This window comes from Macaca thibetana, chromosome 5, assembly GCF_024542745.1.
Source record: "Macaca thibetana thibetana isolate TM-01 chromosome 5, ASM2454274v1, whole genome shotgun sequence".
NCBI classification, from domain to species: Eukaryota; Metazoa; Chordata; class Mammalia; order Primates; family Cercopithecidae; genus Macaca; species Macaca thibetana.
Window position 1 is genome coordinate 145,046,485 of NC_065582.1, and position 25,519 is coordinate 145,072,003.

Below are 25,519 nucleotides of genomic sequence, written 5' to 3' on the forward strand. Positions count from 1 at the left end.
TCTCCAGGTAAAAATGTGTTATGAAAACCAAATATTGTAAAGTTTTAGAGAGGGACCTCAGGGGCTTTTTAGAATAGAGGAAAGAGACCTTAAAACTACATAAAAGCTGGAAACCAGTAAAGCTTCTTAGACTTCTTGGTTCTAGGAGCTTACATCATGTGTTCCCCTCACCAAGAGGATGAACTGATTATGCAGAGAGGCAGAGAGTGAAAGATGCAGTATTACACACACACACACACACACACACACACACACACACACACACACACACACACAGTCTCTCTCCCTCTCTCACGCCCTCCCCGACAAACACCTTGGCCCACAACCCACGATGCCATACCAGGCAACAAGTTAGAAACACAGGAGCAATAGAAAGGCCTGGTGCCTGCGTCTGTTACCAGGGGTCACCCCTTGGCATGTAATAGAGCACCACAGTGGGGAGCACATTTGCCTGACTTCACCGTGTGGAAATCTGACTCTTGGCTGTTCATCATTTACATAGGGAATGAGGACCTAACTCTCCCAGAGACGAGCAGATGGTCGGGGTGCACTGAGGTCTCACAATGGACCTCAAATCCCAGCAGCTCCAAGACTTTGATGAATCAGGTTCCTACTAACAGTTTGGTATTGAAGTCTTAACCTTCTGCAAGTTCCAAAATGCCAAATTTAGGCAGAACCAAAACCACACTACCATCTACTACTGCTATATAAATCACCATCCACCATCTCACCCCTGGGAATTCAGCCAAAAGGATTAGAACAAAAAAAAAGAAAAAGAAAGAAAAGAAAAAAAAAGTAAAATAAACTTGCATTAAGCATTGCTTTCTACAAGCAGCAGAAAGTCACCAAAATTAATGAGATTTAACATATTTTCCTTTATTTATTTATTTTTTATTTTTTGTAAAATCAGTACTAGTGGGAATGTAGTGGAAGGACCATGAGTTTTAAAGTCATCCAGACTTGGATTTGAATCTGGTCTTGACACCTGTTAGCTGTGTAACCTTGGGCAATTAATTAATTTCAGTGAGCTTTACTTTCTTCAGTTGCAAACAAGGGCTAATAAGACATACTTTGAAGTGTTGTTTGAGGATAAATGAAGTAAAAATGTCAAGCACTAACCACAGTTCCTGGCACATCCCAGGTAACCAACATGGGTTAGTTCTTTAGGTTGTTAGATTGCCTTTTGAAGCCGTGTTAATCCATAAAACTGGCACGAAGTAGGAGTATGATGAACTTACTACCAGAATTTTTCTAGAATTGATAATCAGCAGCTTTTACTCAAACGTAGAGCAAACATTTCTTTTTCTTTTTTTGTGTGTTTTTGAGACGGATTTTCGCTCTTGTCATCCAGGCTGGAGTGCAATGGCGCAATCTCGACTCACTGCAACCTCTGCCTCACGGGTTCAAGCGATTCTCCTGTTTCAGGCTCCCTAGCTGGGATTACAGGCATATGCCACCATGCCCGGCTAATTTTGTATTTTTAGTAGAGACTGGCTCCATGTTGGTCAGGCTGGTTCTTTTTTTTGAGACAGTCTCACTCTGTTGTCTAGGCTGGAATGCAGTGGCGCGATCTCAGCTCACTGCAACCTCTGCCTTCTGGGTTCAAGCAATTCACATGTCTCAGTCTCCTGAGTAGCAGGAATTACAGGTGTGCATCACCACGCCTGGCTAATTTTTGTATTTTTGTAGAGATGGGGTTTCGCCATGTTGCCAGGCTGGTCTCGAACTCCTGACCTCAGGTGATGCACCCACGTCGGCCTCCCAAAGTGCTGAGATTACAGTCGTGAGCCACCACACCTGGCCCTCAAAGGTAGAGCAAACGTTTCTATTTAAGAAACTAGACTGAGGCTAAATTTTATTTCACGTGTATGCTAGCAGAGAGCTTTTAGATAATTAATTCCCCCTGCTACTTGGACCAGAAATTGATTGGCAACTAAGGAGGTGATGAATGGGTAGACTGGCCCTTAACCATATTTGGAGGAGTTTTTGGTTCAGCGTTAATATGAATGGTTTTTCATCATGTTTATTATTGTAGTCTTTGGCAGGAAGAATGAGACACAGGGTACTCCATTACATGGACACAAAATGTGGAATCCATGTGGATTCCTTTCCACATTTCCTGTGCTAAAAGTCTACTTAATGCAATGGAAAGTAAAGTAAGAGAAAAAAAAAGAAAAAACAAAAAAAGCAGCAAACCCAGTCCTACCTGAAGCAAACGTTCCTGTTCCTGTTGCCATTTTTCCTGTCGCCTGCGCTCCTCTTCTGGGTCCCATGCCCAGAACTTAAACTGCTTAGAAAAATAAAAGCATGATCAGAATGGAGCCATGTCCTCAAGGGACAGGCCAGGTCAAGAGAAGACAATTGGCCTCTGGCCTGGCACCCAGATTGACACACAGAAGCAGAAGGCTTCACATATCTAAACATCCTCTTTGGTGGCAGAAACCATTTTTTAATCTTAGTCCCTCTTTGATTTACTTCCAAGATGCTGGTATGATTCTGTGAATCTTTTTGGAGCTAATGAAAACACAAAGTAATTAGCCACTGGCGTTGGAAAGCTTTGCTTCATTTCTCTTAGAAGTGATTTCTCTTAAACGCATTCATGCTTCTGAGCTTAAGGTGCTCATTCTGCATTATCGATCCTGGGTCCAAGCAAACAAGACCGGTTATTTTAGCAGAAATGCATTTTGTAAGAAGTAGTGTTTGCCACACTATAAAACTAATCTTTTATACTGCAGTTGCTTTCCCATACCACCTTTCCCTACAGGGGGTTATTTAACTCACAAATGCTCACCAGTAACACCTAAGATCCAGGCAAGCAGATCACTTGCCCTGGGGCCCGCATGACACAAATGCTCAAGCTCAAAGACTTATTTCCTTTTTGTATTAATAAAAGGTTTTTGCAAGTTTGGGAAACAAGTAAATAATGGGGAATAACAGAGAAAAATCCATGAACCAATGCAGGTGTCCAGGCCACAGAATATGAGACTGGGAGGGTGCAGGTCGGGGGAGGGAGGAGGGAAATCAGTCAGCCCCCGGGAAACGAGTAAAGAGGGGTTGCTGTGTTTAAAGTCGGCTGCCCCAGTCACCCAGAGTAGGTGCCCAGGCAGACCAGGTTCCTCAGTAACTGTGCTCCTCCCTTCCCTTTGTTCTGAAGGGGTAGGACAGGGAGGCAACTGCCTGGGAATCTTGAGTTGAAAAAGCAAGGCAAGGGTGGGGAAGGTGTCGGGGGATGGGAAACAGGGTTGGGGTGGGGAGGGGTGCAGGCAGAATCTGTGTACCCCGGTAGCCTGGGAAGATGAACAGGGGCAGTCCTATCCAAGGCTTTGATAGATCCAGTTAGTGCCCAGGGTACCTGGGCCAGGCCACCCCCCACTCTGCCTGGCCCCCAACAGATTCACATTACCATTCAGGTGCATGCAGGTGGGCTGGCCCAGGGAAGTATTTTGAAGCAGAGAATGCAGGCCAGGCCATGGGTGATGCTTGATTTATAACTTCATAAATATTTAGAACTTTAATATATTTGGACAAATGAAACATGGGCCTCATTTTGTACTCTTGCTACCGTGCTTCCTGCAATTGATTGCGATGGCCACAATGCTCACAGAATAGTCAAACACAAGTGGGCCAATAAGCTAGGGATACTAGCTTATCGCTTCCTACTTGCCACTCCTGAGTTTCACACTGCGCATTAGCATATTACAGGCTATGGTAAGTTATGCAGGGGGAAAATCATTTAATTGTGTATACAGATGGTCCCCAACTTAACAATTTTTCAAGTTTATGATGGTGCAAAAGCAATATGCAGTCGGTAGAAACTGTACTTCAAATACCCAAACAATCATTCTGTTTTTCACTTTTAGGTTGGTATTCAATATATTTCGTGAGATATTCAACACTTTATCATAAAATAGGCTTTGTGTGAGAGGATTTTGCCCAACTGCAGGCTAACATAAATATTTTGGGCACATTTAAGGTAGGCTAGGCTGAGCTATAATGTTCAGTAAGTTTGGCGTTATCAAATACAGTTTTGACTTTGAGTATTTTCAACTTACGATGTCTTTATTGGGATGTAACCCCATTCTTAAGTTGAAGAGCATCTGTAATCTAAAATTTCCCAAACTCCCTTGGATGACCATAAATGTTATCCAAATGTGGTTACACCAGATGGGAAATTCTATTAGAATTTAATGACATTGGAAGTTGGCTCCACCTGTCATTGTCCTAGAACTTCGAGGTGGTTTAAACATTCAGAAGCTTCTCCAGGGGCACGGCCCCTCTTTGTCTTTTGAGGGGAAAGGGGATGTTTATGTGAATAAAGCCACAGAAAGACCACTGAGGAAAGTTCAGTAGTAGGAAAATAAGAGAAACAATTAGGAATTATTTAATTTCTAAATTTCACTAGGCGGTGCTCTCAGGAATGTCAAGTAAGGAGTGGGCAGATAGGAGGAGGAAGTGTGGGGCAGGGGGATTGAGTACAGAAAATACAGAATATGTGTTAAAAGGCAAGAGAGGAAAGCAGTGGGTATGTTAAGAGGAGGATAAAGGGGAAGAAACCAGCATGATAAACAAGAGAGAATGAAACAATGATCTTGCTCTTTCTTTTGCAGATTATTTCCTGGGCACTGACTGTGGGCCAGGGCAGGGGTACCAGCTGGCCAAGTGGCCCAGCCTCATGGAGCTTATACCTGAGTGCGTGTGGGGTGGAAGAGTGACCAATATATACGTATGACCAGAAGATAGTGTGATAACTATCATAAGAGATGTAAAAAGTGCTAGAGGAAGTCAGAATGGACAGCATTTAACCCACTTGGTCCTACAATTTACCTGTTTACAAGTCCATATCTTCCTCTGGCCTAGGGATTTCTCAGGAGGCAGGAAGGGCCCCTCACCCTCCCATCTATCCCAAGACCTTATATTTTTAGGCCCTCAACAAATGTTTGTTGAATAAATGAATGGAATCCCTTCATGCTGGGTAATGCATCTCCTACCATTAGAGTCCCTTCTTTTCACAGTCCTGAGGGCCTCAAGTACTCCAAGTCCAATCAAAAATAGCCAGTCTATGGAGGCCCGCATAATCTAATGCTTATCTCCTCTTGAAGCTTTACTTATTTCAAGTTTCTTTTATTTTCAGTTCTAAGATGAGCCATTTACTATCAAAAGCACATGAAATTTTCAGAGGATTTACTTAAATAGGCCAGTGATTTTTGTCTTTCTTATTCTATTTTCCATAAACAAGAAATGAGAATGTGTTTCTTTGGAATGCCCTTCCTCTCCATCCCTCCCCAGGAGCATGAACAACTGACATCTTTGTTCTAAATGCAATTTAAAATGGAAAACTTCAGATCTGTGCCATGGATGCCAGCTCTGGGATCGTTCTGGGGTTCCCATCCATCATCAATGAACTCAGCTTCCCAGGAAACTCAGGATTCCCAGTATTGGCTTGGGAGTGAGCCTCCACAGATAGTCCCTAGTTTTGTAATGTGGGTTATGCAACAAGTGATGGATCCCTTCTCTGTTCTGCAGAGATACTTAGGACTCCCTAAGTGAGACAATTTGCCTATAAATAAGAATTGATATTGACTATGGTGGGCCTCTTGGATTGGCTATTGGGAGTGGGGGAAGGATTCATTTACGTATCAGTCACTGTGCTTGGGGCTTCTGAATAATTATTTCAATTAAGGCTCATAACAACTTCAAAAGAAAAGTACTGTCACCTTATTGTACAGTTAAGGAAGATGAGGTTCAGAGAAGTTATATAACACCTTCAGGGCTACACAGCTAGATCCAGAGTCAAAGGTACAGTAGTGATTATGTGGCTGAGCTGGGGTTGCTCATGGGCAATGCCACAGTTGGTTGTGCCACAGAGAAAGTCTCCAAATCCAATGGAAATTCCAGAGGACAAATGAGGAGGACAGGCCCGAGATTAGAAACACCAGTTCAGATGCCATGCAGCAGCAAGGAATGTCCACAGCACCTTGTGTCTTATTTTAATTAACAAATGCTTTCTTATTTCATTAAAATACAAAATGGAAAGCAACATTATAGTTAATATTGGTCAAATACTGATTATGAGAAGGGGTACAAAAATGAGAGCTTGGGTCTCTTGGAGAGTTCAGGCAGGTCCTATCTGCCAACAATATACTATGTTCAAGTATTATCCTCATATTAAAAAATGAGATGCATTTTAAAAAATGTGTCTATAGAAACTGTCAGTTTTAATACTAATTCCTACTGTCACATTCTATTTTATTCTATTCTATTCTATTCTATTCTATTCTATTCTATTCTATTCTATGAGATGGAGTCTCACTCTGTTGCCCAGGCTGCACTGCAGTGGTATGATCTTGGCTCACTGCAACCTCTTCCTCCTGGGTTAAAGCAATTCTCCTGCCTCAGCCTCCTGAGTAGCTGGGATTACAGGTGCCCGCCAGCACGCCCAACTAATTTTTGTATTTTTAGTAGAGACAGGGGTTCACCATGTTGGCCAGGCTGGTCTTGAACTCCTGACCTCAAGTGATCCACCTACCTCGGTCTCCCAAAGTGCTGGGATTACAGGTGTGAGCCACTATGCCCAGTCTGTCACATTCATTTTAATTGCCTCTTAGATTTTGCTTTCTTATCACTTATTTCCAGGCACGGTAACAATTCCATATAATGATAATCCATATCTTTATAATTTACCCAATGGTGCTATATATGACTTTTAATTATTCTTTTAAAAATCAATTGTTTGGGTCTCAATTTTGGTTGAATACTCCTTTTTTTTTTTTTTTTTTTTTTTTTTTTTTCTGAGATGAAGTTTTGCTCAGTCGCCCAGACTGGAGTCCAGTGGCGTTATCTCGGGTCACTGCAACCTCTGTCTCCTGGGTTCAAGCAATTCTCCTGCCTCGGCCTCCAAAGTAGCACCACCACACCTGGCTAATTTTTGTATTTTTAGTAGAGATGGTGTTTCACCATGTCGGTCAGCCTGATTTTGAACACCTGACCTCGTGATCTGCCCGCCTAACCCTCCCAAAGTGTTGGGATTACAGGCATGAGCCACTGCACCCAGTCTGAATACTCTTTAAGCCAATCAAATGTTATAAATTAAAATCACACTAACCATAATCTTATTCCTTAAAATGAGTGACTTACAGGTGTTGTAACAGGTGACTTTTCACTGCTTGGAGAATCCACTGTGCAGAAAAAAAAAGAAAGAAAAAAAGATACGAATGTGAGTATCTTCTAATTGTCTTTGTTTTTGACCTATCAGTGGAGTGTAGTTCCTACATCAGCTTTAAACCAATTTTTGTGTGTGTGTGTCTTTGTGTTTGTGTTTGGTAAGCCAAGAACATCAGAAAATCATAATAAAGCAGACAACCCCTGTAGCAGGTTGCACCCATCACCAAAGAAAGTTAAAACCACTATCAAATGATTGATCACATCAATTAACACCAGGTACCAGACTACAGGAAGCAAAAACTGTTCCCATTAGTACTGATTCTTAGTGCACTTTGCATTCTGGCTTGACTAAGTAGTTCCCTCACTGTCTGGCATGGAGAAGTACCATACAAAGAGAGGCCAGATGTCACCCAGGAAGCAAACACAGTGACACAGTTAACAAGAGAACCATGATCAGTTTCCGGTAAATGCTTTTAATTTTTTTTGTTTTTAAAGGCAGGGGACTATCAAGAAAATGATGAATATTATTATTTCTCTGAATTCTTGAAATCAACATAAAGTTGTGTGATTCTCTCCCCCCACCCACAATTTTAGCATAATCGGTAGTAATACCAAAGAACTAGCTCTTTGCTAACTGTGCATAAGAAATAATTCTTTTCCCCAGAAATCAGAAATGAAGACAAGTGCCAGACATCATTGATCGCCCCAACATGGATTTTTGCACAAAAGAAATACAGCTACCCAGTATGCAGTTTACCTGACTGGGAGAAAAACTGGGATCGTCGCCAAGAGTTCTGAACTCTAAGCGGAACACTGGCAGTGCCAGGCGACCCTAGATCAGATGGCAGAACAGAACAAATAGAAAACCATGAAAACTAGGGTGAGAACTGAATAGAACCATGCTCCCAAGTACAAAAGGGGGTTTGGCTATAGTCAATACCAGAACTGACAGTCAGTAAATCTACAGTACGAAATGTCTTAATAATACACAGATAAAACCTGAAGACATGGACAAAATCAACAGAACCGGGACAGTTTATGCTATTGTTTGTCTTCTTTGGTGTTAGGTGAAATTTCATAGGGTCACACTTAATGGTGATAGTGTTAAAATGTTAAATCTCAAAATGATAGGATGATATACTATGCAAGAACAAAAATGTACAATTTGTATTGCTTTTTGGAGAACACTAGAAAAGTATAAAGGGCAGCAAAGATGGGTGGTTTAATTACTATTTCATATATATTACACTTCATAAGTTTTTTTGTATATATAAATAAAGGTTGTGTATATGCCTGTCTGTGGTGATTCATGGCAAGGATTTGCATCCTTAAAACTCTGCTGTTCTCATCATTTTCAAGCCCCCCCCAAAAATCAGTTTTTAATGTGCACATATTTCACTGAAACATCAGTTTGAGATATCTTTCTGCTGCTGAGAGGCAGTTAAGAAAAGAAAATCTGTCACTTTCAAATGTATTTTATGAATGTTTTCAGGGCATTTAAAGACTGAATGCATGGGTGTGTGTGTAAGGAAAACGTGTGGAACAGCATTAGGGTCGACCAGCAGATCTTCAGTGACCTGTGTGACCAGTCTACGAATGGATGACTTTATAGAAATGGGGAAGAGACCACTTTCTGGATGAGAAAGTATTAGGTGTCTCTCCAGGATACCTGATCCTAACCCTAGAGTTCCACTGGACTTGATGCTTGACTTCAGATCAGTCCCTTAAATGGGTGCTGGGCAGAGACCTATGCCTCCCCGATTTCCCCATCCCAATTGAAGACAAATCATGTATTTTAAGGTTACATTTATTAGATGTCTTTGGCTTCTTGAAAGATGGAAACTTTATAAACTTCAAGCAATTATTACTGTTATTGTCATATCAATCAATGATATTTTTGGTGCACAATTTAAATAAATACTTGAGGCCACTGCTTTTCAGAGTGTGGTGAGATGTGCAGCTTGAGCATCACCTGGGAACCTGTAAGAAATGCAAATCCTCTGGCCCCAGCTTAGACCTACTGAATGAGACACTGTGAGAGTGGGCTCCAAGCCCTACAGGGACCCTGGCACACACCAGTGTTTGAGAACTGCAGTGAAAAACCGGATCTCCACAATATGAACACTCTTATTTTAAAGAAAGGATTCAAGAGTAGTTTATTCCTGCCTGGTGTCTTGCTCTATTCTTTTACTACTCCTGCTGCTATTCTACGATTACTAGATTACATTATGAATGCTTATTCTGGGCCAGGTATTGAGCTAAACACTTTTTATGGATTCTCCCATTTGGTATTTCTAATATCCCTATGAGGTTATTACTGGTATTATTTCTAGTTTACAGGTACTGATTAGAGATTAGGGGAAATCTGATGGGTACAGTCACACAGCTAAGAACTACACACATGAAAATCTGAACCCAGGCATTCTGTCTCCAGAGCATGCAGCTATAGTTACAGTTTCCATGAACCGGGTAAAAGCATTGATATGGTTTGGCTATGTCTCCTCCCAAATCTTGAATCGTAGCTGCCAAAATTCCCACGTGTCATGGGAGGGACCTGGTACGAGGTAATTGAATCATGAGGGCAGGTCTTTCTTGTGCTATTCTTGTGATAGTGAATAAGTCTCATGAGATCTGATGGTTTTATAAAGGAGAGTTTCCCTGCACAAGCTCTCTCTTTGCTGGCCGCCATGTAAGACGTCCCATTGCTCTTCCTTCATCTTCCACTATGATTGTGAGGCCTCTCTAGCCATGTGGAATTGTGTGTCAATGAAGCCTCTTTCCTTTATAAATTACCCAGTCTCAGGTATGTTTTTATCAGCAGCATGGAAACAAACTAATACAAGTATACAACTGGTGTACTCCAAATATAATTCTATCTTAAAGAATAAATTTTGAAATGTTTCAGTAATCTACTAAATTTTATTTTTTAATCATTCAACTTGGGTAAAGAATGAAGTAAAGTTTCTCAATTCAGCAGCACATTTGATAAAATCAAAATGCCTCACAATAAGTAATGGAATGTGTAAATTTATAAGAAAACAAAACATGGCTTTAAAATGGCTTAAAATATTTATTCCCTCTCTATACCACTTATCTACACAATTACAAAGTACTAGAAATAGGGCAGAATTAAAATTGGTCCAAATATGGCCATTTGCTGGCCCAGTTGTGACACTTCATTTTTGTTAATTCCCTTCAGGACAGTAGGACTGACAAATTTAAGATAAATGCTTCGAAAATAGTATTGAACTTGTTTCCACATTATGAACCTAGTAACCATCAGTACATGTACCAGTTAATTATTCCCAAGAGTTCCCTGTTATGTAGATAAAGCCCAACTTATCTGCCAAACATCAATAATAGCTAACGGAAGCCAACTCAGATTCTGCCAGTGGCTGAAATAGCTGCCCACCCTTAAAAAGAAAAGTAAAAATAAGCTAAATCTACAAAATCCACTGGGGAAAGTCTATTAAAAAAGAAAAACAAGAAACCCTACAGTTCTTGCCTCCTGAACTCTAGCTGTTTTTTAAAAAAATGTTTAGGCTGGGCGTGGTGGCTCACACCTGTAATCCCAGCACTTTGGGAGGCTAAGGCGGGCAGATCATGAAGTCAGGAGATGAGACTATCCTGGCTAACACAGTGAAACCCCATTTCTACTAAAAATACAAAAAATTAGCCAGGTGTGGTGGCAGGTGCCTGTAGTCCCAGCTACTTGGGAGGCTGAGGCAGGAGAATGGCGTGAACTGGGGAGGCGGAGCTTGCAGTGAGCCTAAATCGTGCCACTGCACTCCAGCCTGGGCGACAGAGCAAGACTCCCTCAAGAAAGGGAAGGGGAGGGAAGGGGAGGGGAGGGGAGGGGAGGGGGAGGGGGAAAGGAAAGAAAGAAAGAAAGAAAAAAAGAAATGAAAAAGAAAAGAAAAGAAAAAGAAAAAGAAAGAAAGAAAGTAAGCTTAAATTTAATTTTTTTTTTGGTAGCAACAAAGTCTTGCTGTGTTGCCCAGGCTGGTCTCAAACTCCTGGCCTCAAGTGCTCCTGCCTCGGCCTCCCAAAGTGTTGGGATTACAGGTGTGAGCCACTGCGTCTGGCCCATTTCCACATCTAGAGAGAGATCTCACAGCAGTAAAATTCAGTGGTCTAGTTGTTTTGAAGAATAGTCCCTCTGGGTTGTGAATTCTCAGAACCCATCCTCCACTGTTCACATCCCTCAGGGCCCTTTCTGGTGGTCGTGGGCACCTGGGATTCCCCCTGGGATAAAGGGATTCAAATTGGGTTCTTAAAGAATAAAGGGGTGAAGTCACAACCCTAAATATGGTCTACACAGTACTTGGGGAATTTTCAGTGGTCAGTGCCATTTTAAGACTTTCTTATAAGGCCCTAAATGCCTATGTTTTTAGAGGCAACCCCTTCCCACATCATATCAAACACATTAAAATACATCCTCAGTATGTATGTGTTAAACATTTTTAAATCCTCAGTATTGTGTGTGTGTGTTACACATACACACATATGTTTCTCATATATACATATATATATATATATATATATATAGCTACAAATGATTTTTGGAAAGATTAAAATGTTTGTCTATAACCTGTTTAACTATGATGGTGAATGATTTCTCAATAATCATCAGGCACCCAGGAATTATTATGGAGTAAAAAAAATGGCTTTTTCTCAAAATTATTGTCAAATTAAATGGTGATGACTAGAATTAACAGTGAAATAGACATAATATTAAACTTTTTATTAAATATATTAATTTCTGAGTTTATGACTATCTTTATATTTTAGAGATAATAATTTTTTTTTTTTTTTTTTTTTTGAGACAGAGTCTCACTCTGTCGCCCAGGCTGGAGTGCAGTGGCATGATCTCGGCTCACTGCAACCTCCGCCTCCTGGGTTCAAGCGATTCTCCTGCCTCAGCCTCCTGAGTAGCTGGGACTAAAGGCATGTGCCACCACGTCCAGCTAATTTTGATAATACCAAAATTTTAAAGCTCTAACACTTGTATAGGCTCTATTGTGCCTATAGTGCCTGGCTGACCAAATGGCCTTGGCAGCTAGGGTCCTTGGTCTGCTAAAATAGAGAATCCAGCCCCAGCTTTTCATTCTTAAGTTATAAATTCAGCCATCACAGACTCTGGCAAACATGTTGGCTAAAGGAATATCAACATAAAGGACGTAATCTTCCTCTAAATTAAGTAATAGTTTACTACAGATGGGCTCAGCAGAACATGTAGACCTAAAATAAAACATGTCCTCCTCTTTACCTTGAGAATTGAGATTTGGCAAATGCAGTTGGTTGGTTTCCGGCATTTTGTCCAGAAATGGAAATGTCAGCGTTGCTTCTGGTTCTGGAGATTTTGGCTTTACCACCTGGACAATGGACAACAGACATAAACATTACAATAACTGTCCATTAATAAACACACAGGTGACATGAATTTAAGGATCCATGGTTATAACAGAAGTCAATCAGTTCAAACATTTAACATTTCACTTTAACTTTAAACATTTAATTTTTTGTTTCTTTCCTAAAACGCTTTCATCCTTCTCTACATTAATAGAAAGTCAATTTTTTAGGTAAGTCAGACAAGAGCATAAAAATGTAATGATCACTTTTCTCCAAACCAGAAGACAATATAATTCCATCTTTGGAATTACACATCACTCTCTCTTATTTTCTTATTAAACAATCACAAATTCTCTTCACAGTACCACACAAAACTGAGTTTGTAATGTCAGGAAATTAGATGTTCCACATAAGATAATTAAAACAAATCTTACTCCATAAGTGCTAAACATTCAAGTAATATTACTTTTCAATAGACATTATTCTAAAGACATTACATAACCACCCACAAATTTATGCAAAGCACATTAAAGACAGTATACTTTGCCTGTTGACAAAGAAGCATTATTATCAATAACCACTGTCAAACAGTGCCTTAGTATCTGATGCCCTTAGGGAATTCTTGAGGCATGTTAGACTACTTGTCACTACTTGTAAATAGTTGCAAAATTACAGACTTTAAAAATTCTTATGTTTGTTTTGTAAAATAGATTTTTCTTGTTATTGCTACTTAATTTTGTTTCTCCCTAATCTGAATGACCTTTAGTAGAAGCACCCTTCTGATTTGTTACTTCTAATCAGCTGATTGCTGAAAGACCAGATTACCAAACTTACTAAAACAAAAATGTCTAAAATAAGCATCGGTTGACACTGTGCGTAGGTCTGAATGAAGAGCGTGCTGTATAAGTTTATGTTTTTTGAGTTGCTCACAGGACCTTCTCTGATTCACTCTTTGGATAGTGGCTTTGTTCCTGATAGATTAATGACCTCAGGGCGAGTGAGACCACAGAGCACTTGTTTCATTACACGTTGATCCCTAATTTGGTCCTCAGAATAATTTATGTTAGAATTTATCCTCCGAAGGATTTATTTTTCTTTATGAATAACATATTCAACTCTAAGAGAATCTGGAAGAAAACTAATCACCTCATTCTGCATTACAGAGGTCAACCAGGTGTCCAAATGAATGTTGGTGCTACACAGCAAATGATAATGTCTAGCCTTCCCTAAGCTGACAACCCACCAATTAGCCTCATAGCATTTCCTCATAGTGGAGGCTGGCAAAAACACGTTTCAGTAATGCCTGGTTGTAAATGAAACAGTTAAGGGTCATCAGCAATGATCAAAATGACCGCTATGTAAAAAGGTCAGCCTGTAAGCATGGGTGCTTTGTTGTAATCCTGCATATTTAATTTTATGCTTAAAAATATTCTGAGAATAATGTTTACCAGATGACCAAAAGGCAAAATGCACAGAAACACACACACAAACAAACTGAAGAACTGAAAACAATTTTTTTCCGTAGTTGGGCAGGTGTGACTCTGGTGATCCACAGATGGACTCCAAGATGAGGTTGCACAGATGAGGCTGGCAATGACTACCTTTTACTTAGGGTATTCATTCTGTTCAAGTTAAATGTTTTTTTACTTGCAATCATACAGATTTTTCCTTTCAGTTTAGATTTAAGTGGCAAAAGCAAGTACATTTGGAAGGATAATAAATAATGGTTACTAGTCCAAAATAATGCAAAACCTGCAAAAGTGGGAACTTCTGCCTGCCTCCCAACATTTCACCCCCAGTTTGGTTCCCCTTTCCAGACCTGTAGACCATTCTTTAATTATCTATAAAAATGAAGAATAGCTAGGGTCTGAAATATTGAAAATGCATCAAGGCAACAGGCATTTTAGAGGCTCTACCAAGGATACAGAATTCTCAGCTCCTTAGGACAGGGACTGCATCATGTTCACTGTTGACTATCCAGTACCTAGCACACGGCCAGGCATGATATAGTAGGTGCACAGTCAATACTCGTTGAGTAAATGATGAATAAACTGGAGCTACAAATTTAAGGTTACTTTAAGGTCAGATCCAAATTGAGGATTCCTTCTGGAAGGTGGGACACCACCACAGATAGTCTTCCAGTTGTGCCAGTCCACGGTTTTCCGTCTTGGTGGCCCAATAAAATTACCTGAGAGCTTTTAAAAATACAGATGCTTGGGCTCTGCCTCCAGAGATTCTAATTTATTTGGCCTGGAATGGGCTTGGATTGTTTTGTTTGTTTTTGAGATAGGGTTTGCTGTGTCGCCCAGGTTAGAGTGTAGTGGTGTAATCACGGCTCACAGCAGCCTTGACCTCCTGGGCTAAGTGATCCTCCCACCTAAGCCTCCAGAGTACCTGGAACTACAGGCGCTCACCATCATGCCTGGCTAATTTTTTTTTTTTTTTTTTTTTTTTGTAGAGATGAAGACTTTCTGGGTTGCCAGCCTGGTCTTGAACTCCTGGGCTCAAGTGATCCTCCTGCCCTGGCCTCCCAAAATGCCAGGATTACAGTTGTGAGCCACCATGCCCAGCTAGCTTGGTATTTTTTAAATTCTCAAGAGTAATCAAGGTTGAGAACAACTGCTGTAACTCATGAATATTTTTAGACTTTGTACCTGAAAACAAATCAAACTAATGTGTATGAGATGAGACTCTAAACAAGGAAGAAACTTTAACAAAGACAAGACTTTAAAACCTGTTATATCAGAATAATAATTTTCTAGGTTCCTTGTTATCCAAATCCAGTGGCATCGGAATTACCATTGCTAACAAATAGGTGATTACTGGAGAGAGATTGGCCAGTAAGCTGATGGGTTAAAAAGCAAATAAGCAAACACACACAGCAAACTAAAACCTAACTGCAAAGCTTTAAAACTTATATTACACCTTTCTACAAAGAACAGCCTGGCCAACATGGTGAAACCCTGTCTCTACTAAAAATATAAAAATTAGCCAGGTGTGGTGGCGGACGCCTGTAGCCCCAGCTACTCGGGAGCCTGAGGCAGGAGAATCACTTGAACCTGGGAAGCAGAAGTTGCAGTGAGCAGAGATTACGCCACTGCACTCCAGCCTGGGCCACAAAAGCAAAACTCCATCTCACAAAAAAAGAAAAAGAAAAAGTACACATTAAAGATAGGAAAAAAAAATGAGGGGAGAAAATAAATCTTCATTATTCACAACTGCCACAGCAACAGCTAGCTGTAATATGGGGCCATGTTAACTTGTGGGTTTAACCGCTTTCCTCCACTCTGCACTTCACCTTTTGTGACAGCACCAACTCCACCTTTCCACTCATTTCATTTTCCGGTTTCTTCTGGTCTTTTTCTTCTGGCACATCGTTCTTCAGCTGGGGGCTGGAGGGAAATTCCACAAAGGCCACAGTCGGGCTGCATCGAGTCACAGTTGTTGTAAAATGCTGTGGTTCTGCAATGGAGTTACATCCAGAAACAGAGAAGGAAAAGAAAATCAAATAACTATAGGGCCATTTACTCTGCAATGCCACGAATATGACATTGCCATGATACAGACTTTCAGTCCATATCCTGTCCTGGCAATATAAGCTGGATGACAGTGTGCTGAGAGGTATAAAAGAGCCTAAGATGCTGGAATTCCCAAAGCTCTTTCATAGTACTGAACAACAAGCAACATAAAACATGTGCTATAACCACACTATGAAGAACTTCAGTTTTTGGTAAGGGTCATGGTTTACATCTGAATAACATTACATGGAACAGAAAGCTGACATGAAATATATAATGATTATGACAGCTGGGCTGGTTGAGAGAACATCTACAGGTAGTTTCTATCCCAGTGAATGAGCAGCAACCTGATGCTTCCTTTTTCTGTATTTCAATACTCCATTTTAACATCAGAATTTGTTAATTGGAATGTGTTATGGATTGTGGGGTATATGTATATAATGCAATGAAAATAAAGTGTTCTCTGATACTTAAAGAAGAATTAGGTTCACTTTAGAAGGGGTGGGAAAGTCACTACCCAAGGGGGCATATCAAAATGTGAAGGCACAATCTAGTTTGAAAAAGTATATGCTATTATTTTAAGTGATATTTAATTTATTTTAAAATGTCACTTAAAAATAATTTGGTACTTAACAAATTATTTTTCTCAAGTGGTAAACACTTGAGAAAGGCCTTATAAAGGTAATAATTTGGTATTGGAAGAGGGTGAGAGGTTTTATAGTTTATCAAAAGAAGAAATGTGTTAAACATATTGATAAGGCTGCAAAAAATATTGAGCAACAAGACTTTCGGGAACAGGGGTCTCCTTGCTAAAACAATGAATACAGTATATTATACTCACTGTCCAGATTCATGGCACTATTTTATTCTTTTTAAACTATATGTGAGCATTATCATTTCAGCATCTATTTTTATGTTTTTGATCTCTCGCTTATCTGTTGCTGTTACTGTGTGTCAAAATCTTACCCTCAATTTTTAGCATAATTTATATGGGAGACCACAATATTCTTCATGATTATAGAGATAAATATATAAGAAATAAAATAAAACTGGGTAGCTTTAAGAAAAAGCACGGGTTCGTATTTTCAGAGCAACATTAACCATACGGGCAGAACTTCCCCAGGAAGCCTCTAGGTGGCAGCACAACCACACCACTCCTAGAGTCTAATTACTACCTTTCTGTGGCTCAGTAGGAAAATTCTTGGCTATTTCCATTACATCTTAAGAGTTATCATGATTTGCCTTAAAACTAGTCTCTTATGAAACAAACCTGATGAGGCAAGTTCTATATTCCCTTTTCTTGGTTTTCCACCGTCATTTTCGTCCTCTTGACTATTTGGTTCCGTTTTCTCAGTGGTTGCCTGAAAAAGAGATTTTTTTTCCCCCCTGAATAAATTATTACTTTAAAGGTTCTAAAAATTATTTTTTAAGCAGTAATTTTTAGGCCAACAAAGTGGTTTGCTCATATAAATTCCCTCTTCTACTTCCCAGGCAGCTTCACGGTGACAGCCTGGACTGGCTGGAGGGAGACATTCGACGGAGAACAGGACACCCATGCGGTTCACTATCTCCCCAAACTTCCTATGACTGCCTCGGATGTACATCCCACATTTTCTTTTCTTTCACCACCAAAAGTTCAAAATCATGGCTATCCCCCACTTGTTCCTGAACACCTTTCAAGCTGGCTTAGGGACATAACACCAGTGAAGTCTTTTTGTCTTTTGTGGCCTGTCTGGGCATAGTTGCCTGTGGCCCTTAGCACTGTGGATTTTAGTCTAAAGTTCTCATCCTTCCTGGGCTCCCAGTGAATCTCTATTACTGGAGTTCTAATTCATTCTCTCCTTTTCCCTCTCCTCCCCACTCTCAGCCTACTCTTCTCTCATTGGTTCTTTTTCCTTTTCATCAAAGTATGGGTCATTCCGAAAGATTTCAACTGGACCCTGTTTTCCTCTACCTGTGCTGAATTACCCTCAAGTATATAAATTATTCCCATGGATTCACCATTACATTCTCCGTGTATAACTCATATTTTCATCTCCAGCTGTGAGAGTCCATCAGAGCTTTGGTTTCACCTCTAGGGTCAATGGCCTTCTCCTCCAAATTTGACAATTTCTGTTGATAGCAGCAGTTCTTCCCATCACATAAACTTTGAAGTGATCTTTGACTCATACCTTGTAAATAGTCATCATTTGCCAAGTCCTACTAAGTTCCGAAGATACTAGTGCTCATACCCATCACTTCCTTTCTGTTTCTATGGCTGGGAATTCAGGTTTGCCTTTCCTCCTTGTTCTCCACTAAGAAGTCTCTGTGAGTTGGACCTCACTGTCTAATCCACTTGGCACATCACTGTCATGTTCATCTCCATGGCACCTTCAGTTATTATTCTAATGCTTGTGTTCCTCTCTCTCAGTAGTACTTCAATTGTGTCAGTTTTATGCTTGATGGAATTTATAATAGTAAAAATAATTGGAACAACTTAAATACCCAATAATTGGGGAATGATTGAATGAATTACTGCATGTCCATAAAGGCAATATAATCATGAAAAAAAGATGTTGAACAATAGTTAACGATATGTGAAAATACTGTCCAATGATAGGAAATGTAAACTGTACATATAGTTTGATGTTTACATGTATAAGATTATATACATGCCTATACATAAACATATAGAAAAAAAGAAAATATCAAAATGTTAATTGTAATTACTTTTAATGTGCTTAAATTTTGGGTGACTTTTCCTTCTCTTTACATGTATTTTATATATTCCAAAATGTTCTGTAATGACTATGTGTTACTTCTGTAATTGGAAAACAAAATCAATGTAATTTTACATTGTCTTTCACTGGGAGCCAACTGACTCTAGAACAAAGTCCAAAATTATCCTGCTATTACAATATTTGCTTAGTAAAAATAAATAAAATGTTAAATTAAATACTAGCTAGATTATATTTTGACAATTAAAGAGAGCAAATTAATGACTACTGCATTTTTTGGTAGAAGTTTCTTGTAAAAAGCTAAAGTTAAATTTTAAAGTGTGTATGAAATATTGCATACATTTTAAAAGGTTTTAAGATAAAGGTTAAAGTTGATTTCAGAAAAGGCATTACTAAATAATTCATAAAATATCCCCATGGGTTCTCAAGAACTATGAATTTATTCATCTCTCATAAGTATATATATTTCATCCATAAATCCAATTTTGCCTCTCAAAATGAAATTTAAAGTTAATGCATTGGTGGAAACCATCACTGAATTCTTTAAAAACAAAAAAATTTTAAACAACAAAACTTTCAAGTTTCTAAAAGGTTTTACAATAGCATCTAGTGGCAAAATGTGATTTTTCTTTGGAGGATGGGGTAGTTTTGAAATCCTCATAATTAGATGGGCATTTTCTAATGATGGACAGTCATGTATCAATTCTGGAAGAACATAATATTAAGTTAAAATGCACTTTTAAAACCCTAGGCAGGAAATATGCATCACCTTGGTATTATTTAATGGATTTTGTAATATTTTCATATATCAGTAAGTCTGGGTTGAATCCCTGCAAGAGAATGAAATGAGTGAAAATAGTTAACTGTCTCTTTTGTTATATTTAGGTTATGGTACATGTGTATGTTTACATTGTTTACTATATGAACCACCAACATGGCAGTAGGATTTGAAGATCAACCAGTTTAGCATTGCAAAAGAATAAGTTGGGTTTTATAATTTAAAATGCTCGCCCACACATGTAGAAATATTAATAAATGATGGCATTTTTGTTTTATGATGTCTATATAGAAAATACTGGCAGAAATACTGATTTTTAGCTTTCCCTTCCCCACAAATGGATTACATTATAGAAAACCATCTGAGACCGGGAAACAAATTTGCAGTTAAATATTGATGAATGAGCCTCTTGAGAACACTGGTGTTTCCAAATACTATAAACAAAACAAATAACTGCACAACAGGGCCAACGTCTCACCAGACCAAAAATGAACAAAGAAATGAACATATTTTATTAAATCTAAAATGCCATCCATTTTAAGTTGTATTACTTTAGGTACTACTAAGAAAGAAAACACACCATCTGTTAAATATGCTGCACTATTGATTATAAGACAGATCCTGATTTAGAGATGTTAAAATGTGAAAAGTGTGCCACTTAGAATCAATGAAGTAAGACAATTCGTGAAGCCCTGTAGACCTGATGTGTGATGCAAAGGGGACGGGGTGCTCAAGCATTAACTACTTTACTAAGGCTTATTGTACCAGCGCACCACATTCCAGCAACGTTTTACCACTTATACGTGCCGGAGAACTTCTACTTTCAAGAATTCTCACATTTCTCAAGGCATTTCTGTATGGCTCAGCACTCAAACACTAAACTCCAGATAACCCAATTTATCTTACCTTAAAAGAATGCTTTAAAGGTTACATCCTGACATTTGATATGGTAAATTGATAGTAGCAACAGCAGAAACTGCAATCAATATTTACTCACTTGCCACATGTCAGCGCTGTTGGGCCTTTCATAAGAATCATCTCACATAATTCTCAGAGCAAGCTTAGGAGGTAGGTGCCAATATGATTCCCTTTATACAAGCAAAGAAACTGAGGCCCGGGAGGTTAAGCAACTTACCGAGGGTCATACTGCTAGAAGGCAGGGGAGGTGGGAACCCTGCCTGTGCTGGTGATCTCAATGCTCCACCATCTGGGCTTAGAGTCATATCCCCTCCAAGCTGTCCTCCAGTATTTAGCGGTTTTGATCCAGGAGAGGCAATCTATCGCCTGAGAGTCTTGTTTATTGCTGAAGTGATTCAAACTGCTTTTTCCATTCCCTTTCTTTCCTCTACCTCCCACTCATTTATTCTGCAAAAGATTAGAACTCTCCTGGAATTTCTCCTGGCTCCTGGAGACCCAACTGCTCCTGGCCATCAGCTCATCTCAGGGATTTCTGTTCAGTCCAGGTTCTGAGGGATTAGGAGCCAGATGCGTAATCCTTGTTAAGTAAATAAATATTATGCATTATTTATGGAATGTATACTCTGGCTTAGTTTAAATGTATGCTAGTCACCAAAATCTGGCTACTGCTAGCAAAATATTCAGATAAAGTAAGAGAAAAAGCAAGCAATTTGAATATCAGGAACCCATTTAAAAATACTTTATACACACTGAGAAAAACAAGAATATACATTTTCTAAAAATCTTAGCATTAATTTCAGAGTGGCTGAATAATAGGTAGTTGATGGTTTCTCCAGTTTTCTGTATTCTGCAATGTATATAGGCTATCTGTAATCAAGGGAAATCCCCAAAGCCAGGTTAATTAACTTATGTCTGGATACTCCATCCTGGAGGCTTATTACTTTTGTACTCACATCATTACTTCAAAGGAAATGAGTTCAAAGTTGGCAGTGATACACTCAGAGGTTTGCTTCAAACAAACCCGCCTTGCTGGAAAAATGTGTTTTCTGACCTGTATTTTTCTTTGGTTACAGCTCAACAGAGGAGAGCCCTTCCCTTCTCCAATTGGTAACACTTTCTCAAGAATGAAAACAAGTAAATAAAAACAGATCCCTGGATGTGAATGAATGAGAGCACAGAAAGACTGCATGGGACTCAGCCAGGAGCTGGCTTCCCCTTAACTGAGAGCGCGATCCAAACTGCCCGGGTGCCAGACTCAGCCCTGGGGCCTCAGGTGGGAGGCGGCAGTTTCCTGGCTTGAGAGAGACACGGTCTAGCCCAAAGCCTACCTGGCATCTGGCTGCTCATTTTAACTAGGATCTTGGTGGTGGACTGGCCCAGAGAACGATACTGGAAGATGTATTAGAAATGTGAAGCAGGAGGGCAAGCACCCTCCTGAGACTGAGGACCTGGGTGCTGGGCCTGTCTCTAGCATGGAGTTGCTGGTGAGCTCGGACTGATCATTTAACCTCTATGGGTTGGAACAAATGATGTCCAATGTCCTCTCCTGAGCAACGGTTCTGTGACTCTGAGTGATTTCCTGGCTCTTGTCTTGAATAGCTTATCTGGACACAAGCCTGGAAAATCAGTCTATTTATGCTCTGGCACTGCGGTGCCAGAGCCAGGTGCCACATATGCTATGCATGGATTTCTCTTTTCACTTTTATACCTCCAAATATCTACTGCCACTGGAAGACAGAGAATCTATACGGAGAATCAGGCTCTCCATGTCTTACACTTTTTTTTTTTTTTTTTGGTACTAAACTTTTCAAATTAAAAAAAAAATGAGGTTTTGATCCAGGTAACTGGATAGGTAGGGCAGGTTAATTTTTTATTTTCTCTGATGTATGCTTTCTTGAAATCTGTAAATGCATCTGTATCTAAATCTCTTTAATGACTTAAAAATCATTAAATCTAGCAATCTTACAACTACTTCTAGATGGAGAAAACCAGTTTCTAAAGAAATGTTTATTGACATTTGCCATCTAAAAGGAATTTGCAGTTGGTCTCAGCTGTAAGAAAAACAGCACCTACTCAAATGCCTTCACCCTGCTCTCACTGCAAAATGCAATGTTTCAAGAAAGATCCAATTGTCTGTTTTCCTGGAACAGAAAACATAAGTACTGAATTTTCAAGAGGAAGACTTAGAGCTTTTTCAAAATGGGAAAAACAGACCTACCTTGTGACTTAGTTTGAGAAAAGCAGATGAAGTAGTTTAGATACCCAATAGGTGAGTTTGGCCCTTGGTCAATGAGGGAAAATTGCCACGAACCTGGTGGGATGGTGTCAACTAGGAGGGAGAACATGGGCTGCGTCATTTGAGATGAGCTGATGAGAGAGATCCGATGAACAGACATGGAAGGGAGTGACACAGGTGTAGATGGGTGGGAGTCTTAGGGGTTTAGGTGGCAGGAGGGGGCCAGAACTGGAAAGGAGGGAACAACAGGAAAGGCAAAAAGAGCTGCAGGAAGTGCCGGGCATGGTGGCTCATGCCTGTAATCCCAGCACTTAGGGAGGAAGAGGAGAGAATCACTTGAGCCCCAGAGAATTGCTTGAGACCTGCTTGGGCAATATAGTGAGACCCCATTCTCTACAAAAGGGGGGAAAAGACAAAAACAAAAAAGAGCTGCAGGAAAAATCATGTAAGTGTCTGCAAGGACAACTGTCTTTTAGAAAAAGCTGTCCACATCTGTATGTTTTTTAGAGAATTACAGTTGGAACAACAAGTTGAGTTAGAAGATTACAAGGAATTAATCTCATTTGTATGAAATTCACATCTGTTCAAGATGGTAATTTTGACCATCTTACTTTAATCCAAAAAACTTCATACTGATTGCCTTTATGGGCTTCTGCAAAATGTATTAAATATTACAACTTCCTTACTCCCACTTGTTGTATGACAATATTAAAGATAGCTGAGTGGCACCTGTGGTCTCTGAGTCACCTGACAGTGTGCTAAGTGCTCTACAGACATGAATTCTCACAATAACCATCTGATGTCTCTGCTATTATTATACTTCTTTTTAAATATAAATTAAGGCTCAGACAGTTTGACTTGCTCAGGTGGAGTCTAACCTTTGATCTAGTGTGCAATTATTTTAGGTATTTTTGAAAAGGGTCATTTTGGTGCCACTAGGAAAGAAGAGCTTCAGATACAAATGTAACTGACAGGGAATCAAGACAACACTGGAATAGCTTTGGGGGAGACATACATAAAAATATCTTTCTGTAGGCCACTAAACACAGGATATATTAGCCCTCAGATTAGAAGACCTTCTAAACTATTTTACAGTCCTTTATTTCTAGGAGTCTACTTGTGTGCTATAACAGGATTTTCTTACAGAAGCTAGTATTTTAAAATGAAAAAAAAAAAAAGTGAGAGGTTTCCACTGGTCCTTTAACAGAGACGCTGAAATGAACAAAACCCCTGAAATATCTCAGGGATAATTGGGGGCGAGGGGACGGGGTGGCCAGAGGAGGACCTGATCCCTCTGCCTGGAATATACAGCACACTCATCACCTCTTATCCTTCTTGGGGTCCTCTGGTGGGCTCCTCACCACTGTCCATGCCTTTGATCCTGCTCTTCCTGGTGTGCAGAATAGCCCCTCCTCCACTTCAATACAAATCCCACACTTACTGTCAAGTTTCAAAATCCACATCCACACAAAACCTTCCCAGACTAAACCCAGCCTACAAGGATCTTGCCTGTTCTTTGCAATCTTATATTCCTCTGGTTTTCTTACTCCACCATCTAGTACAGATGTTCCATGACTTATGATAAGGTTACATTCCGATAAACTGTTGTAAATTGAAAATATCGTTAAGTCAAAGATGTACTGAATACACCTAACTTACCAAACATCATAGTTTAGCCTAGCCTACCTTAAACATGCTCAGAACTCTTACATTCACGGTTGGGCAAAATCATCTGGAGATCCAGCGTACTACAGAGTATTGGTTGTTTACCCTTGTGATCTCGTGGCTGACTGGGAGCTGGGGCTCACTCACAACCATGCCCAGCATCATGAGAGTGTCCTACTGCATATTACTAGCCCAGGAAAAGATCAAAATTCAAAATTTGAAGTACAGTTGCTATTTAACGTATATTGCCTTTGCACCATCATAGGGTTGAAAAATCGTAAGTTGAACCATCCTAAGTCAGAGTCCCTCTGGATTTAATTCTACATTGTTCTGTATACTTTTCTAGTGGCTTTATGAACATTTTTTTCCTGGCAAGTTTAGAAGTTTATTCTATTTCAAAAAACAGGTAATACAGTAGGTCCTTAATTCATATTTACCAGTTAACAGGTGCCCATCTGCAAGGTAACTGCTATCACAATCTTATTATCATAAAGGTGATTTGACTGAAGATGACTGGGAATTATCTGGCATGAGGAGGTACAGACAAAACATTTTTTTAAATTCCTAACTTAATTTTGGATCTAGTTCTAAAGTAAGAAAGTGATGGTCCCAAGAGTTTCAAATGAGAAAGATGAGGTAGAAGGAAACTGAAGAGATAACATGACATCATCCATAGTGCCCATCCGGGGCCCAGACGCTGACGTTTCGCACGCATCCCTTCCCCCAGCAGGTCTCGGGCCGCCCTTCTCTGTTGTTCTCCCTCCATTCCTGAATTCATGCTCCTGCCTACTGCTGCTGCTGTGCCCTTTGAACAGTTCTAGCTCACCCTAAAGGAATTGTGACATTTTACTGGTGGGTGAAGCTACTCCTCTGTAGAGAGTGTATCTGTTGGGAATGCAGTTTTTGGAAGAAAGACACTATTTAAAAAGAAGAACACTAATCTTTTGACAGCCCCACAGAATCAGGCAAGTGAGTTAGAAACAGAAAATGAAGTCCAAGCTGGTGTCAATCTCTGGGAGGCCTCCTGTTTTAAGTTGGTCACCATATTTTGCCATGACCAATTAATTCCTTTTTTAAATTTTATTTTAACAGGAGTATACTGGCTGTACCAAAGTCAAGAAATGCTTTGCTTGGAATCATGCAGAAAGAAGTAAAATGAGGAGTAGGTTTACTG

The 25,519-nt window shown here is 39.7% G+C and overlaps 1 protein-coding gene across 22 annotated transcripts in view; it reads right to left on the reverse strand.

Moving 5' to 3' along the window:
• Nucleotides 1–25,519, reverse strand: part of LIMCH1 (LIM and calponin homology domains 1) — a 344,225-nt gene that overhangs the window by 21,097 nt on the left and 297,609 nt on the right. For 14 of the 22 annotated variants that reach the window (XM_050791193.1, XM_050791192.1, XM_050791191.1 and 11 more), the window contains 5 exons: nucleotides 17,302–17,392; nucleotides 15,812–15,975; nucleotides 12,431–12,536; nucleotides 7,135–7,175; nucleotides 2,207–2,287 (listed from right to left, as the gene is read on the reverse strand). In XM_050791193.1, coding sequence (XP_050647150.1) covers nucleotides 2,207–2,287; nucleotides 7,135–7,175; nucleotides 12,431–12,536; nucleotides 15,812–15,975; nucleotides 17,302–17,392 — 483 coding nt within the window. Of the gene's footprint in view, nucleotides 1–2,206; nucleotides 2,291–7,134; nucleotides 7,176–7,918; nucleotides 7,994–12,430; nucleotides 12,537–15,811; nucleotides 15,976–17,301; nucleotides 17,393–25,519 lie in introns of all 22 variants that reach the window. The other 8 variants (XM_050791190.1, XM_050791203.1, XM_050791196.1 and 5 more) reach the window with 3 other exon arrangements.